This window comes from Telopea speciosissima, chromosome 4 (genome assembly GCF_018873765.1).
Source record: "Telopea speciosissima isolate NSW1024214 ecotype Mountain lineage chromosome 4, Tspe_v1, whole genome shotgun sequence".
Classification (NCBI taxonomy): Eukaryota; Viridiplantae; Streptophyta; class Magnoliopsida; order Proteales; family Proteaceae; genus Telopea; species Telopea speciosissima.
The window spans coordinates 16,296,084-16,314,012 of record NC_057919.1 but is presented as its reverse complement, the minus strand read 5'-3'; the positions used below and the strand labels follow the sequence as shown (position 1 = coordinate 16,314,012).

At 38.0% G+C, this 17,929-nt stretch overlaps 1 protein-coding gene across 2 annotated transcripts; it reads right to left on the bottom strand.

Moving 5' to 3' along the window:
• On the bottom strand, nucleotides 1-17,687 carry LOC122657350. Of its 2 annotated transcripts, none has more exons than XM_043852025.1 (8): nucleotides 17,602-17,687; nucleotides 13,029-13,254; nucleotides 12,318-12,417; nucleotides 11,568-11,633; nucleotides 9,261-9,369; nucleotides 2,828-2,910; nucleotides 1,088-1,149; nucleotides 1-334 (listed from the first exon to the last, which is right to left on the bottom strand). In XM_043852025.1, the coding sequence occupies exons 2-8, from the start codon at nucleotides 13,238-13,240 to the stop codon at nucleotides 223-225; spliced, it is 744 nt and encodes a 247-aa protein (XP_043707960.1). In that variant the 5' UTR covers nucleotides 13,241-13,254; nucleotides 17,602-17,687; the 3' UTR covers nucleotides 1-222. The 2 variants fall into 2 exon arrangements, with proteins under 2 accessions (XP_043707960.1, XP_043707958.1); XM_043852023.1 differs by lacking the exon at nucleotides 17,602-17,687 and adding an exon at nucleotides 17,276-17,397.
• Between the last annotated feature and the right edge of the window lie 242 nt (nucleotides 17,688-17,929).

Genomic DNA, 17,929 nt, shown 5'->3' with positions numbered 1-17,929 from the left:
TTGAACGAATAGACATTTATTTATGGATGTTAACTATACAATTAAGCATTAATGTACAGGGGGCAGTTCTCTTTTTTTCCTGGGGGTGAATTGGGGTCAGTATAGTGGTACAACCATTGAAGGAGTCATGAAGCCCTCGAGTGCATGGTGACCAACAATCCCTACACCAGAACCAAATGAAAAGTTCAAATCTTCCGGGGGTGGCTTTGTTCTGAGTCAGTATCATGATTGCATTGGGAGGGTTGTCCCAGGAAGGATAGAATTGACAAGCTCTTCATTCACTTTCACTGGAAGTGGTGGCATCTGATTCATTACACCTGGCATGTCATTCAAGCTGCCACAGGTTTTTGAGTCAGCATGAGTGATACAAGAGAATACATAACTAGAATTATGAATAATGTGGAGTGACCATCTATCTAAATTATTAATGATGAGGACTGATCATCAAACACAGTATCGTTACATGGATTACACATGCAAGGGAATCAACGATCACTGAATCACGAGGCCAGATTTCCAGACTCATTTTTATTAACATTTCAGTGGCCCAACCACCAAATTTTACTCAACACCCCCCCCCCCCCAAACAACAAAAAAAAGGAAAAAAAATCTCAGAAAACCAGAAAAATCTAGCTGATGGTTCACTCTGCACATTGGATGCTTGTTATCAAACTGTGTTATTAACACCACAATGAAAGTTATGCCCCCTGGCACATTGGCTATAGAAACCTGATATTGCCCATTGATGTTTCCTGAGTAAAGTATTCAGGATGATGATGGATTAATGGAATTTGGACAAGAAAATAAATAATGTATTGCTAGTGATATACTAGCCTCGTATGCATCTCATTGTAATCAATGCATTTTCAGATGCGTCTTCCTGCATGTGTCTGCTGGAACTGTACATATGATGCATGCATACCTATGTCTTTGATTTGAAAAAAAAAGGCAAGCCAATACGCATGGGTGTGTTATCTACTCCATAGATCATGAGGATACTATCTCGAGCTTGGAAACGAGATTGGTGTTCTTTACCTATGTATTGAAACATAAAACCAAGCCAATAAAGCATGCGTGTGTTACTTACTCCTTCAAGATCATGAGGATATTATCCCGAGCTTGGCAGAAGAGATTGATGTTCTCCTGTATCTGCAAGAAAAAAGAAATTGGCTCATTTCTTTTGCCACCATCTGCCCATGCCAGTTGATGACAAATCACTCCAGAAATATTTATGAAAATTAACTTCATCTCAAAGACTAATCCTTTTCGAATTCTCTCTTAAATCTAATCATATAAGATAACACGCATGTCATTAGTTTCCAAAGTCTAAGTTGAAATTCACATTCAGGTCCACAATTCAAATTAGTCTGACCCTACTTATAACAGATTTTTTAACATGGAAGCACCCCTGAATTCTCCACATCACATTTCATGCCCCATTCAACCATATACAGATTTTCTCCATGTATTACCACAATCAAATTAGAGATGCGATACACAAGATACCATGTGGATAGTCTACCTGTTGCGTTCCGATGCCAGATATATGGCCGCCATGTATGTAGTCTTATCTCTAGCCATCCAATCTTGGACCAAACCCTGAACCCAAGGACAAGAGAAAAAAAAAACCTAGACCAAATTCAATTTACAGTTATGCGTTTGGGTTGAAACTCGTCATGAATCAAGGATAGCATGGACAATTTTGCACACTAATTAAGCTGCCACTAGGCAGATATTTGAAGCAGTATAGATAAGCTTATCTTCACAAGCCATGAAGAAACTTCAGGGCCCCTGTTATTCAATTGTCCCAATAAATTCTTCTTTAACTAACTGTTCTTATTTATAGTAAAACAGAAAATGGTCTTGGTTGCCAATAAGGCCCATAGTAAATTCAGGGGCGGGAATAAGTCGATGCAGGATACTTTTGCATAGTAATTTGATATGATCATTGAAAAATGTGCAAATAAAAGCAAGGACCCACTGTGATATTTAATGTTATCACAAGGCCACGTTTTTCATGCCACATGGCAAACTTAAATATGCATGACTCATGAGATGGTCCATGTGATCAGGCCCCCACCAGTGAGATGAGTCTAATTTTCACAGCGAAGCAAGCATGGTAAGTGTTTAATGACTGCAAATTTTCATAAAATTACAAACATACCATTCAAATGGAATCAAATCTAGTATCATTTATATGATTTGATTTCCCATGTTTTGAGCTGGAAATTTTATAAAAGGGTGTAGGATCTTTTCTCAAATGAATCCCCCCATATTTGCTCTGCAGCAAATCCTCACAGATGTGGACGGTCAAGTACGATCATTTCACATAAGACAACCCCAATAAGGAAAAGTGGGACATAATATTACACATGGGCAACAGGAAATCCCTTTCAAACACTCCAATTTGGCGACCAGATCAGTTGGAATGAAGGCTTTTCCTCACTTCTCATGCAGACAGGTTTTAAATTCCATATGCAATCTGGTAAACGAAGTCTCCAAATTTTTGGAGCTAACTATGCAAAACAGATAGCAACCTTCATAAGTAATACCATTACTAAAGAAAGAACCAAAAAGCTATATTAAGTTTCACCATTGAAAAAAAGATGAAAAATTTTGTTATTAAAAATTTCGCCACAAATTCAATGAAGGAAGCGAAGGAAAGTTTCCAGTTTTTGCAGGGTAAATACTCCTACTCTTGTTTTCACCCTTTTCTTTTTTTTTTTGGTGGGGGTGGGGGGTTGTTTAAAATGAAGACAGTCACTTCTACCTAATTAGGGGTGAAGAAATAATTATAAAAAAAAGAGATAAAGAACGTTGTTTCTACCTGATAAGCTGATAGATTGACTGAAATTTGATTAAATGCCTGTGCATTTTGCTCAAGCATTTGTCCTGTAGCTCCACCAATAACTGCAAACCAAGACAATGTGATTAGCGTCAATAAATGTTCGATAGTAAAGGAAACTTGTATAGTCTGAGAGATAAAATTTGTCACTCTGGTTCATGCATGTTAGCAAAGCAATACACATGGCAAATATGCAGATTCCATGCCACAAAACAACCTGAAACAAGTTTCCCATTTAAAAAATAACTAGACTTTACAAATAGGGAAAACCTGCATATCACTAGAGTCAATGACAGATTTTGTCGCCATTTGCCATGTGGTGCACATGGATGGATGTGGATAGGTCCATCTGATAGAGTACCTTACACCCATCTCACAAGTCAAATTTCAACACGAAACAGCAAAGGACGAGGTATAGGAGTGTTTAAAATTATAAAAAATTACAGGAATGTTGTTTCATCATTTATCTAGTGCCATATAAGTAATTTTTGGTAACTCTGAATTCACAATTTATCTAGTGGCATTTAAGCATATGATGGAGGTGGACCGCGGAGGCAGTGGTTGCCGCTGCAACCTTTCTGGTGGTAGTAGCAGCTGCTACTGCTGCTTCTCCCCATTTTCTTCTTATTATTCCATGCTTTTCTGGTTTTCTCATTTGTTTCCTTTCTTTTCCCGTATTTTCCACCTGGGAGCATTGAACAATATGGCAACTGGTTGCCTAGGTGTTCAAGAACCACCTTGTCCCCTAGGCAAAACCTAAGCAACACCTAGACAACTATGACGACACCTTTCACCCTAGTTTTGACATCTTCAAGTTCTTTGATACAAAACATCCACTCGGTCAAGTGATGACTAATGTCAGTGCATTGTTTCCATATGTTTCTCACTTTCTCCTAATCCACAAAAGAATCCAGTCTCTTCAAAAAGATCCTTCCCCCTTTCACTTAAACTATCGAGCTCATGTGTAAGCAGAGTTACCCTTTCCTTTGAGGTGGCATCATCTCTGAAAGCAGACGAATAAAAACGAGTTCTAAAGGCACCTAAAAGGATAAATCAGAAAAGAATGAAAAACACCAAAACCCTTAGACACCAATTGCAGGAAACTGGATCATCCCATAAAATTGGAACTTAAAATCTTGCTGCCAAGAATATTGGAATATGTTCAGCTCTAGGTCTTGCATTGGAAAAATTCGAGAAATAATTAAGTACATCCCAACGTACATATTCAAGTACTTGTCTCAGGTGCCTGTATGTCCGGAAGTTAAATCCACCTGACCTAGGATATGGGACACTATGGTAATATGCATAAACCAATAAGGTATTGCATATTGACCCAAACAAAAATACAATTTCCAAATAAGAAACTCAAACTAAACTAATCCAACTACACCTTATCCCAACTAAAGAAAGTTTGATAATCTAAATGGTTTCATTATCGATATTTAACCTAAAATGAAAATGTTCAGTATCCAAGAATGAAATTATTAAACTATTGAAAACCCCATCGTCACCACCACCTCCTCCACTGCCACCGCCACCTCCACCACTGCCACCACCACCATGGATGGTTTTTCTGAAGTGACAAGTGCAGCGTTTACCAAGGGAAGAATTGGATGTTTCCAGCTGCTTGCTCTGAATCAGAAACTGCCCAATCTGCACTTCAAGTGAAACTTTCTGTTAACTCAGGTGTAATGTTATGCTGTTACCTAAGCGTTCCCTAAACTGGGGGGTAAAATCTGTTTCTGTCAAGGAGCATCCTGGATCTCAGCCAGCCATGTCGAAAGAAGCTTCCCCTGCTAAGGTATTGCAAGAGAAGCTCCGTGCTGCAAATGAAAGCAACCATACCCCTAGTGGTACTGCTAATAAGAATGGCAGTGCGCCTGCTGCCAAGTGAATATTGCTTCTAAGAGAGCTCTGATGAAATGGTTTTTGGTTTCTGTGTGAATTGGTTGCTGATCTTCCTTTGACGACAGGGCACAAGTAGTGGGTTAGCCACCAATTAGATCATTTAGGAACAACACTTTGGCTACCACTTCCAAGAACAATGATGAAGTCGATGGGAAACCAGGCCCTGGTGCTCTTTTCGTTAAGGTCAGCATGGACGGTGCTCCTTATTTGAGAAAGGCACCTCCACCACTGTCACCACTAAATTTTTTGGTATTCAATGGAATTTTTGAAATTTTATAGAAGTTCCAGAAATAGAAATTATTGTGCATAACAAACATGTTTGTTTCTTTTCTGGCCCAGAAATAGAAATTACTATGCATTACCAAACGTGTTTTTTAGACAAGAAATTTGGCCCAAAAACAGAAATACAGAAAGCAATTTCTGGAATAGAAACATGGCTCAGAAACAGAAGTGTTATCATGCAGGCCCTTGAGGTACAGGTTTGAAGGATTCGACACATCAAAACCCACACGCATGTTATGTCATGTCTGACAAGTACTTGGGGAAAACCAGGGTCCAGTTATCATAGCTCTTTTTGGATTTCTCAGGCAGAGCATTTGACGGGTCCATTGCAGAAACACCAGATCCAACCAATGACATTCAATCAAGCATCTGGCCTTCAAATCACCTCAAGCTTCAGACTCAGCCTCAGAACTTCCTGTAGAGCACCTTCAATCTCCTCCTTGCTCTCTAAGGGTTCAATCTTGGATTTTGATGATTTCCTTCATCCCAAACCCAGATAAGTACATCAACTGAATAAAGTCCTCTGAAGGCAGAGAAGATTCTCCACAGGCATGTAAAAATCTATGCATTTAAGGGTTCCATCTATAGACAAGGATGACAAGGACTGAAACTTCTATACGCACTATCGAGATGACTGTAGTGATAGTCCTGCCTTATTGATTATATGATAAATACCCTCGCATCCATCATGAAAATTATCTAGTTAACAACCAAGGTATGCAGAAGCATGGTTTAAAGTATTGCCCGATACGATACGATACGAACCGATACGTATCGGTATCAGTCGATACTAATACGATACATACCGATACATCTTTTTTTTTTTTTTAAATGAACTGTCTCGAAATGTATCTACCGATACGGGTCGATACGATACGTATCGAAACCATCGATACGTTCAAGAAAGAGTTCTGTGGATGGTTTAATACGTATCGATACATATCGACCGATACGGCTCGATACATACCGATACATTACCGATACGTACCAATACATATCGATACATTTCATTAAAAAAAAGCCATTTTCACTCACAAACTCTATACAACTCCTAATCTAACGAAAAAATGAAGGAAAACCCTCAACCAAGAGTCTAAAATCTTGCATTTAATCTTGGTTTTTCACACTTTTAAACTAAAAAACAAATCAAGGAGTGCTACAACATCATCCTTGCATCATCCAATACTCTTCATCGCTATAGACGATTACAACATGTAAGAAACCTCATCTTTTATTACAACTTCAATTTAATGCACTTGTTTGGTTATACATTATTCATCATTTTAGGTTTTATGCATGACACTTATTATATATTGCTTATTTATATTGTTTTTTGTTCCAAAAGTGTATTTCCATGTGTATCTTGACCATTTCTACGCTTGATTGTATTGTTCGATACGTATCTCCGAAACAAAACGATACGATACGTCTCTTAAAATCACCCGACCGATACGATACCCGATACCGATACTTTAAACCTTGTGCAGAAGAACTTCATTCTCAGTCCTGGACACACAATCACACATGATCTGATATTCATAGCTGTGAACACCAAATTGCCACAACATAATTAGCTGCCTTCAACTTATTTAGAGCTACCATATATATACCATCTAAGCTACTCATAAGTGCATATTTCTTTCTTTTTTGGGCTAAGAAAGAGTAAAATTTTATTGAATCAAGAAGAGCACGTACAAGCCGCATCTTACATAACAATGGCATCTTCGTTACAAAATAATTCTAGGACTCATGGAGAACAATTGACAAGAGGAGAGGGGGGGAGACTTTGAACTTGGAAGAAGTAGTTGATGCGATCCTGGGGTTGGGAAACCATATTGGGTTCGCTTATGGGCCCACCCAAGTAACACACGGCTCAATAATTGAAAGGAATTGCAAAACTGTAAATACATCAAAGGTAGCACAGGAGCTGATGGCAGAACTGTATATAACCAGGATATTAGAGGGCTACTTGTTGGCCAAGAATAGAGAAAGAGGATGCAAAAGGAATGCTATTTTTTGAGGAGGGACAGATTTGGAAGTAAAACTAAATAAAGAATGAGAAGAAGGGGTAGTTATGTAACAAGAAATAAAATAAAACAAAGTTGGGGAAGGAGACTACTGTTTTCAACCTTACGACATTAACACGACCCAGCAGAGGAAATTTTGATTACAATAGATCTGGCCCCTCACAAATGGCTTTGTATCTCCTGAAATTGTAGGAACAAGCTCACAACCATAAGCCTTATTGAATCCAGTCACAGAAGGTTCGACACATGATTTATTTGGGAGATAGCTCCTGTACCTGGAACCAGCGAGAGTTGCAGGTTCAGCAATGGATCCAGCTGGATATCTCACAGCAGGGACAAAACTAAGTGATACAGTTATGCATAGGAAGGATTTATCTATTTGAGTTAAAATTTGTAATTTTTTTTTCATTACTTTATTCTTGATAGAGTTGTAAATAGAGTTAAGAGTTAGAATTTGTTTCAGTTTCGAGTCCAAGATAGAGTTGAACTCCTTTTCAGTTTCAGGTTAAAATTAGGAATTGTTTGCTTCTATATAACAATATGTAAGCAACGATTTTGAGATGGATTTTGGAAATTGAAAGACCAGGTTTACCTCGTTGCTGCCCAGAGCTGTGTGCACATCTCTTTCTACTCCTCTGAATCCTCATCTCATCTCAGGTTTGATCTCTTTTCTCAGTTTCTTCTTTCTCTGATCCATATTATATTACCTTACCTTCTCAGCTGCTGGAGAACTGTTCTACCCGTGGGAGATTAGTTCGATCTCTCTCGTAGTGACCCCTTTTGGCCTGAGATTTGGAGCGAAGGAAGCCCCTTCAAAGACGACTTAAAGCCTAGAATCTCAAGCCCTATTACCCACCCCTACTGTAAGATCAAACTCTGAAACAGTGCTAGTTGTCTCTCCTACCGCCAGATACAACTTGCAGAAATTTTTGGCTTCAACCTTTTGGCTTTTGGGACTGTTATTGGGTTGGTTTGATAGAGTTGGGGAATACAAACCTGCCTTAATTTTTCCTGCGATTTGAATACCTGTTTGAGGCGCTAGATCGATCTCAAGAAGTATTGTTACTGCTAGCTCATGGTTCTATCATGAGGTTTAAGGATGAAGATGAAGAGTTACTGAAATTACCAATAAGGACAGATTCCTTTCTCATTCTCACAACAGCCCTTATTTTTTTATTTGTTCTATTTACTTCCTTTTGACTATTATAATATCAGATTTATCCTCCTTTTTAAATTTCATTTACTATTACACCCCATTTTATTCCTCTCATACGGGTATAATCATTCTCAATATTTGCGAAACTGCCATTGATCTTATTATTTCAAATCTTATTCACCTCTGTGGGCCCATAAGCAATCCAAATAGGGTTTTTGAACCCCGGATCCGCATCACTAAGGGCAGGAAACTTAAGGTTCAGATCATCTTAGTGTTAGGAACTTATGCTCAGAATAGGAGGGAGAAAGAAGATGCGAAGGAGAACAGTCATCAATCGAGAGTGACTATCCAGTCGCCAGAAACAGGGTAGGGAATAATAGGAAGAAGAAAGGGAAAGATTGCAGGGAAGAAAAGGGGAGAAGTTCAACACACACCGCCAACCAGGCACTCAAACAAAGTCAAATCATTCCATTTTCAAGTCTAAGTTCATTCTCAATAACAGGTTACATATATAGACTCTTAAGAATCAAAATCGATTCCAACAAGGAAACTTAAGATAGACTTAAATGAGGAAACTAACTCAATCTCATAATTGACAGAAACTAAATCTCCTGATCGAAAGAAACTATTCTAATAAAAATAATTTCAATTACAAGATAAACCATAAAGTAAAATACCCTAAATATCCTACTGAACCAAATCCCAAATTGGACCCAGTTCATCTCTGTCTGGATTCCCAAATGGGTTTGGTCTGGTCCAACAAACTGCTCCTGCATCAGAAGTTCTCCTAAAAAGTTCTTGTATCAGTTTAATTAAAATTGCTGCTATATTTTTCATGTTCGTTATATCATGTCAGATATTTTCTCATGTGAGAAAAGCACCCATTGACTAATGTAATTGACAACAAACAGAACCCCTACAGCATAATAACAAGTTATGGCAAAGCCTTAGCTAGATGCTTCTCTGCAATTAATATAAGTTCTGCATCCAGCATTAATCATCCACTTTCTTCTACAAAGAATGTAAAGAAGTTTACACCAACCTTCGTAAGAGATTCCATCATCATTAGGAATCATTGGTAGTGCATATTGAGGAACATTTGGTCGGGCTCCCAACTGAGTTGATTTTGCCGAAGGTTCCGTAACTTTTTCCTGAAACAGATCAAATGATATTAACTGAATTTCAGTGAGATGAAGACATGGATTTGAATGCCAAAAAGAAATACAACATAGTTGAATAAACCTTTTTTTTTTTGTTGCTTCCATAATAGAAAGAAATCAAAAAAATACGCCAGGAGCATGACAACCTTATAATCTTATTAGGATGCAGTAATTATATAAAAAATATGCTAGGTGATTATTCAGCAGCAATGGACAAGATGACAGACACCAGTCCACAATTTCATATTGAAGATTGACTGGTGATAACTGACTTGACCAGTTATCACTTATCAGGGCCATCTGATCTACATCTCCATCTTTACAAGCTCCAGGCAGAAGAAGGGAGAAACAGAGGAAGTCTACTTGGTATTTCCAATTCAATTTTTTGGCAGGTAGCTGCTGGCCTATTGGATGAGGCAGGGTGCCTTGCAGGCATAGAGTAACTTTGATGATATTAGTTTAGCCTGGAGAATGACATAAGAAGGCAATTTTGGTTGCTGTAACATTCCTAAAGCAGTAGACGAGGGGTAGTGATCTAAGTTTCATAGGTAAATTCTTTTGTTTTCTCCTTCCTTCTCTTGGGACTCCAGGATTGCTAGATTTGTTCATTGCTTATATTATTATCAAGTTTCTTAATAAGCGATTGTTACTGATCAAAACAACCTCATCATTAAGACGAATCACACAGTATGATTTTCCATGTAAATGAAATGTGATAACAGATGGTAACTGTTACTCCAAATATTACATAAACCAAATAACTATACGCTTTTTTTCACACACAGGACAAAATATTATGTCAAATGAAATGAAATTACATTCATCGATGTAGGAACCTGCAGGTAATTTCAAATACATTACATCCAATAGCACGAGGACATAAGATAATTTCTCTATTGTTTTCTTTGGCTTGCGGTAATGGCCCCATCACTCTCCTAGTAAAGTTCCCTTTCTTTGTACTCGGTCATTTCAGTGCACACCATGCACACCAATTTGTACTGAAACCTGATGCAGGAGCAATTTCTTGGACCGGATTAAACCCGTTAGGGGACCCATATGAAGACGAACGAGATCCAATTGGGTTTTTAGATCTAGTAGGGTATTAAGGCATTTATTTATTTACATTTATAGATTTATTATTGGGATTGTCTTTTGTAATCTTTTTACACTGAATGGGTTACCTATTAGCGGTAGATTCCTTTTTATGTTTTAATAGGCTAATTAAAGATAGGTTGATTTAGGATTTTATTTCATCTTTAAATACAAGTCGTAACCAACGCAACACTCAGATTTGAGAATAATGAATGAGAATTTAGTTCAATGGTTGTAGCCAAGAACCGGTGAGTGTGTGCTCCCTTCCCTCTCTCTTCTCTTCCTTCTCTCCCCTTCTTATTCCTGGTGTTCTGTTATTTCCTCTTTCTTTTATGTTATTTTCTGCTACTACCGAACTAGCAAGACTGATAGAGATTGATCCATCTCTGTCATCCCTAAACCTCTCTGTTCCAAGTTTGGTGTAGTGGTATCTACCCTAGGGGCGACCCACAGTCAGCCATATTGGCCCCAAACCATCCCCTGTAGTGGAGCATTCAACCTGAGATCAAATCTGATCTCTGCTCTATCGCCTGGACTGATTTCAGGAAGTCCTTGTTGATTTCCAGATTCCTGTTTTGAATGATTCTTGCTTGGATATCAGAGTACATCGGATCTGCAATTTCATCTTGAAATCTCGATTTGATCCGTTGATCAAATGAGGGATTTCTTTCAATTTTCCCTAAATCTGGTTGTGTTTGTCAACCAAAGGTTGAAGACGATCTCTTGTCTTTCCTCTTCCCTCATCCCACGATATCATATTTCATAACCCTGTTTTGCCCCTCCCTTTCGAATTAAATCTATTCTATCCTTTAATTACATTTTGTTCAAGTATACCCTTTACCCATTATACTTGTCATCCCACTTCTTAGTTTGTTTTCTTTGTTAGGTTGAATCCCATTATTTACAGTATTGCCACCCTTTATTATAAACTTCAATTTATTTATGTGTTTTGCCATCAATCCTTTTATTTGAGCCTTCTATCATTCGGGTTGGCCCATAAGAGATCCAATTAGGGTTTCTGGACCCCGGATCCGCATAAAAAAACCCCGACCTCAAAAAAAAAAAAAAGAAGTAAAAATTTGTCAATAGACCGGTACCTTTTTGTCCTTGTTTTTCCTCGCAAAATTGTGATCCTCTTTCCTTCTCTTGCCGTTTTCCTTTTTCTAGACCAAAAAAAAAAACTAGTTTAGGATGATAGCAAAACTTGTGGATTACATTTCACCAAAAAAAAAAAAAACTTGTGGATTACATGTGCATGAAAATTTCCAGATAGACTTGTAAAATTATTTTCATGAACAATAAAAGGTTAAAACCATCAAACACAACGGATTTAAAAAAAAAAAAAAAAAAAGAGACCCTCAAAGTTAGCATATCACAACTACTTACAAGGCATACTAATATTAAGCAATAAAAGATACATAGAGATTAAAGGGTTTATCAACTCTTACTTCCACTACCGAACCTACATTAAGATCTTTTCATTATTCTGATTCTTAGAAGCCTGATGTTAATATTTTAAACCAGTATAAGAATTTGTATACAAATTATAATTTCAAAATGAAATTAGAGGAACCCTACACAAAGGGTATATTCCCAAACAAAATGAGTCCCCAAATTGGAATCACTAAATGGTGGAAACCACCTCTGCAAGGGCCCATATCAGGTATGCAGAATTTTGTTTACATTCAGAAACTCAAATAACAGAATGCAGTAAAGCTTAAGAGATTATGCAACTTAATTTTTCTGTTGATAGGTGTAAACAACTCTAAAAGACACCAATCAGAAATAGAAGAATTTCAGTACTCACAAAGGATCAATTAGTAAAAAATGACAATTATGGAACTCACTGTCATCCATCTAAGACGCAATGCCACATCTCGGACTGTCTTATCTTGCAATTGCATGGCAATCTTGGCATAACGAACTATACTTGATTCAGAGGCAAATCTGAAAAGTGCATTTTCATTAATATAAGTTAAGTGCGAATTAATTTGTACAAGGAACCTAAATTCGCATTAGAAATTAAACTAGCTCAAAGATAGATAGATAGATAGATAGAATGATAATGAGAAGCAAGAAGCAAAGAACAAAGTAGGCGCTTCACTAAATAAGATAAAGGACTATACAGAATGATACATTTTCCTTGAATAAATTAAGGTTTTGTTACATAGTTTAATCCTCACATTAGAGGGAAGGAAAAGAAAGGCATACGAAACGCAAGCCTGGACATCAGCTCACATTAAATTCATCACAATGAATCCCTCTAGATATGGTCTCAGGTCAATGAGGTTCCAGCAAAGTTCCTAGTATAGTTAGAGAAACATGCATTTCAAATTGGATTATGATAGTTATTTTCTTGGTATTCAACTCCACAGAGTCTTACCTTAAGTACTTGGGATTCGGGATTGGCTACAGGAATATTGAAAACACTAGGAACAGATTTAAAACGGACAGACCAGGGAAAAAAAAACTAATACTGCCAACAAAAGTAATAAATACAAGAGAGAACCAAAGGCAAGGGTAAATATCAAGGAAAGCCACAATGCCAAGACACTCACTTGGTAAGCCCTTCATCTACGATCGACTGCTCCTCCGCTGTCCACTCTGTTGACAGACCGGGGTTGTGCTTCAATGTATGGGCCAGACCAGAATTTTCCGCTACTGCACTAGAATTGCCATTACAAGGGTTCCCACCACTGGCAACACCGTTGTAGGAAGAGGTACCATGGCTCCCTTCCTGATTCCCAGAAGGGTTTGCACTTGCAGCCATCAATAATCAAACACCTATCAAAATGTCAGACTATAGTGTCAGCTTGCTAATTCAACTATTTAGACCATACAAAATACTTAAAACGGGATTTAAAAAAGAAGGGGGGGGGGGGGAAGAAATGAAAACCAATGAACCATTTGGAATATAGCAAAGAGTAGAGACCAGGTCCAGTAAAATCAGGTTCTGTGTTCGATTGGGCAAGACATTAAAACTGGTGGTTTAATCTGCTGTCAGTTCTACACAGCCTCAAACCCAGGTTTAAACTATCAAAAAGGAAACTGGACATCCCTCAGGAAAAAGATTTTCAGTTGCATCAGTGCAGTCTTTATACAGCAATGAAAAAGGTATTCAAAGCCATGTGGAAACTGTTGTAGCAGACACAAATCATCTCAGTCATGAGGAACTATATGGGTTGACTCCATGTATAGCTAATTAGTCAAAAAATAGGATGACACGATCACAATTGACAAGGATCACAACTTGAATGCATACTTGGTCTCAATTACTATATTAATCCCCACAACAACATTAAGTAATTAGAACTTCTTGAATCATCAATCAGCAGGGGCTGTCATAGACTTTAAGGGGATTTAGGTCTTACTCAGAAATCCAACTCAAGGAATTGATAGTAGCAACCATCCACTGATCCTTCCATGAATGATATCAAACAGCAAGTCCCCTAACATGTTTCTCTTTCTAACATAAAGATACGTTAGCCAGATGTGTCACTCCTCTGCATCACTTTATCTCTTTTCTCCTCTCTAACTATTTCTTCTAATTTTTTACTTCTTCAACTATTGCACCAAGTCTATTTGCATTACTGCTGAGCTGAGCTTCAGTCAAAGATAGACCCAATCTGATCACCTCTTAAATTCCTATTTTCAAGTACATAATTACATTTCTTGTTTACTTTAAAGATCAGCATTTTCTAATCCAATAGATGTTATATTCTGCAATTCTGTTCTTAAATTTGATTATTTCTACAGTGACCAGATATTAAATACCTCAACATTGTCTTGATTTCCTGATTCAAGTATTCAGCATAGCCTTTCACAAATCAGCATCAATTCTGATCGATGTTCTGGATTTACAAACAAGAATCATAGTTTTTAGAAGGGAAATTTTCATTTTCATGGTCCGTTCTGCTAAGCTTATCCTAACAGTCCACTATTTGGAACCACATGCCAAGATGATATGGCAATTCTGACCATTGGGTAGACACAGGTCTAGATTTGTAGTAGCCACCTGTCAAATTTCAGAACCTAATTCAATCGAAAACCCTCCCCTGTATTGGCATGCATCCTTGTATCTCAGCCATCCATGCATGCCCATGCACCCTCATGGCCTCATGTAGTCCCTAGATATATTTTTCCACTTGGCAAACTTTATTCTGGCAGAAACTTGAGAAGGCCTACCTGTCCACAATATTTGTGCACCATCCAATCAGCCACATGACAGAAATTTGGACTGTTCAGGAAACCTTAATCTCCTTGAAAGGATAACACAATTTTACCGCAAATGAAGGAGATGAGACAGCACATTTAGTACAACAACAAATAACAACAAAGGCCACAGCCTAGACAGTAGACACTCAATATGGACCTACTCAATTGGATAGTTTCCCAAACACAAAGACTGCTCATTAACCTCACCCCTAGCAAGCTCATCAGCAAAGAAGTTGGTCAATCTTTCCCTCTACAGGATGGAAAAGTTACTCCTATCATGTAAGGACTTCACTTTCCTTACGAGATGGAGATATCACCAACAAACTTTCTCCTACTCACAAACCCATTCAATAAGATTTACTCTGGTTAATCTCACCCTACTCATTTTACAGGGATTCAATAACTAGTTCTCCTATACCATCATTTTTAACTTTTTTCAATCAACGCCAATTTGATTTCTATCTTGGAAATTATCCATATCCCACCAAAATTCTTTGAATATTCCCTTGTGGGACCCATACATTCCAAGGCACTGCCTAGGCAACAAGGTGCTCCTTGAGGTCCAAGGTAATCAGTCACCAGGCCAAGGCACCAAGACCCAAAACCTAATGATCTTTCCCTCCAAATGTTATATATTATAATTATTTCTCATTTCCATCCTCATATAATTTCTATTAACTCACTTTTAACAAAAATGGCACACCCAGTGCATGAGGCTCCCGCCACTGCAGGGTCCGGGAATGTCATAATGTATGCAGCCTTACCCCTTCTTTTGCAGAAGAGGCTGTTTATAGACTCGAACCCATGACCTCTTGGTCACAATGGAGTAACCTTACCGTTGCACCAAGGCCCGCCCTCTTATTACCTCACTTTTAACACATAGGATAAATAGCAATTTTATTGAAACCAATCACAGCAGCATATTAGTGCAAGAGGTACATATAAGATACCCTTGATCAAAAGACTAACCAATGAAAAGAGGACTCTCACAAACAATCACAAGGGAACGGAGTTCCCAAAACCGATCGAGGTCTAATAATGCGTTGCTTAGCTAACTTGTCTGCAGCCTCATTAGAACTTCTAGACAGCCAACATAATTGCATACAGAATTGAGTCGCTAACTGATGTATTGGAATTATTAGTGAGCATAATGCCATGGTTCACCCCACACATCTGTCATCCATTTCAATACATTAGCCAATTCCACTTCAATTATACTTTGAGACCAAATCTTGGTCATTAACAGATATATACTAATCCTGAGAACCATCAACTCTGCTCTTGTAGAATCCATCAACCACACTTCCATCTCAGTCTAATTACTCCCCCCCCCCCCCATGCCTGAAGGACCAGAAATTACCTAATGAACAACCATCTATATTAGCTTGGCCACACCATCATTTGGGGGGGTTGAGGCTGCCAATAAATTGTCCTCTTTCTTTCCCTAGAAAAAGCAAAGAGTACCTCTCTAAAGATCTGTTCTTCTGGTATACTTTGAACATCTCCTCAGCTATCGCCCAATGAGCAACTCTAACTTTGATCTTATCCATAAACTCTCCAATATCTGCTTACTTGTTCTCAACAAGGCTGTTGGTCCTTTCATCCCAGATGCACCAAAAAGAGGCTAGTAGGACACCCTGCCAAACAAACTTCCCTTTCCTTCAAAAAGGGGATAAATTTCATAACCAAGTGAATTTTTTTACCTCTTTTGAAAATACCAAAGAAATCTAAAACCGTCAGAAGATGAAACAAAACCTGTTTGACAAAGAAACACAAGCAGAGACAGGTGAAACAGAAAATATCATAAATTTTCCACGTATCATCGAAGGAGAAGGTGTGTAACTCTTATAACTTACACCACCCTAATCCAACACCTTTTTTGGCTGTTTGCTATTATTCCTAATGATTTTACTACAGAATGAACTATAATTTAATTACAGTGGCCTTACTCATATTTTGTTCCGCTCTTTGAATTTGTGTCCGTTATTACGTTTTCCCAGCAATTCTTGTTAAAGCTTAATGTCAGTCCATCCCTATCCTGAACTTGTTCCAATGCAAACTCCAGGAACAACCCTGATTTTTCTTTTAAATCTAGAGTCCAATAACTTTCCATTCTCCGCTTGTGCCCAATAATTGCTTTCCTGTCATTAGGTTGTGTTTGAGAAGTAGTCATCTAACATCCAAAAAATTTGTCCTTCATAATATGCATATTAACCCAATCAGCAAATCACAACCACTCCAAGCACTAAATAAGACATTATAGTACTAATATAACATGATAGTGATTCTATCTTATAGAAAAGAAAATAGCAACCAAATAACAATGAAAAAAACCATCACAGATAATATATATGCATTCGGGGTCAACCCCTACTATGGATTCCCCCCTCCCCCCCACACACCCAAAAAAAGAAGATTCTGCCGTAACAGCTCAAGAGTAGAACTGTACAACTTAAATCCAGCAAGTTTCTTACTACAAAACCTAGAGATATATCTTAGTGAACACAGCTTCACAGATACGCAGGACCCAACAAATGAAAAAGATGCTCTATTTTTTAAATAATAAGAAAATAAAAATGAACTGTCGGACCTGGAACAAAGGGGAAAAACACAAGAAAATACTCCTTAGAGAAATCTCTGACACGAGAAGAGGAGACGGGTTATGGTTGGTGCGTGATGAAAATCCCGCCCCAAATCACTTTCCCTTCTTCTATCCAGACATTTCAGCAAATTACAAAGAACGGAACCCTAAACCCCAACAATAAAAAGTGAAATAAAGAAGAAAAATCGAAAAGATTTCGTGGCCAAACAGTTCCGATTTGTGGTTCCAATCATAACAGTAAAGAAGAAGAGAATGAGAAGAGAGTAGAGTTGGTAGAAGAAGGAGCAATAATTGATGAGATGAAGATCAACTACCAGTTCGAAGTCCCCGCTACCGCGCTAAGTCGCCTCAGCGATTGGTTAATGGTTACCGCAGACTAAAGAGTCAGAGGTGGAAGATTCTCTAACGTAAGTAACGTTACTCCCCCCTAACTGGTAAATCTCTTTATATCCAAGCCGTACATAAAGTAAAAGTCGAATTTGCCCTCTTTTAGTGCACGTGCAATGGAGCTCCCGCCAAAAATGCCGAGGGCGCGTCAGAAAGACGCCCGGATTACCCATTTAACGGCTTTACTTTAAAGCAATCACACTTACTTTTTCATACACTTTCGAATAATCAAATTGGGACATGAACACTTTTTGG

Coding starts and splice junctions, on each gene's coding strand:
- LOC122657350 (XM_043852025.1), bottom strand. CDS start 13,240: ATGGCTGCAAGTGCAAACCCTTCTGGGAATCAGGAAGGGAGCCATGGT. Junction 9,370..11,567: donor GGAAAAACAAGGACAAAAAG/GTACCGGTCTAT, acceptor GATCTGTTTCAG/GAAAAAGTTACGGAACCTTC. Junction 1,150..2,827: donor TCAATCTATCAGCTTATCAG/GTAGAAACAACG, acceptor TTTTTCTTGCAG/ATACAGGAGAACATCAATCT.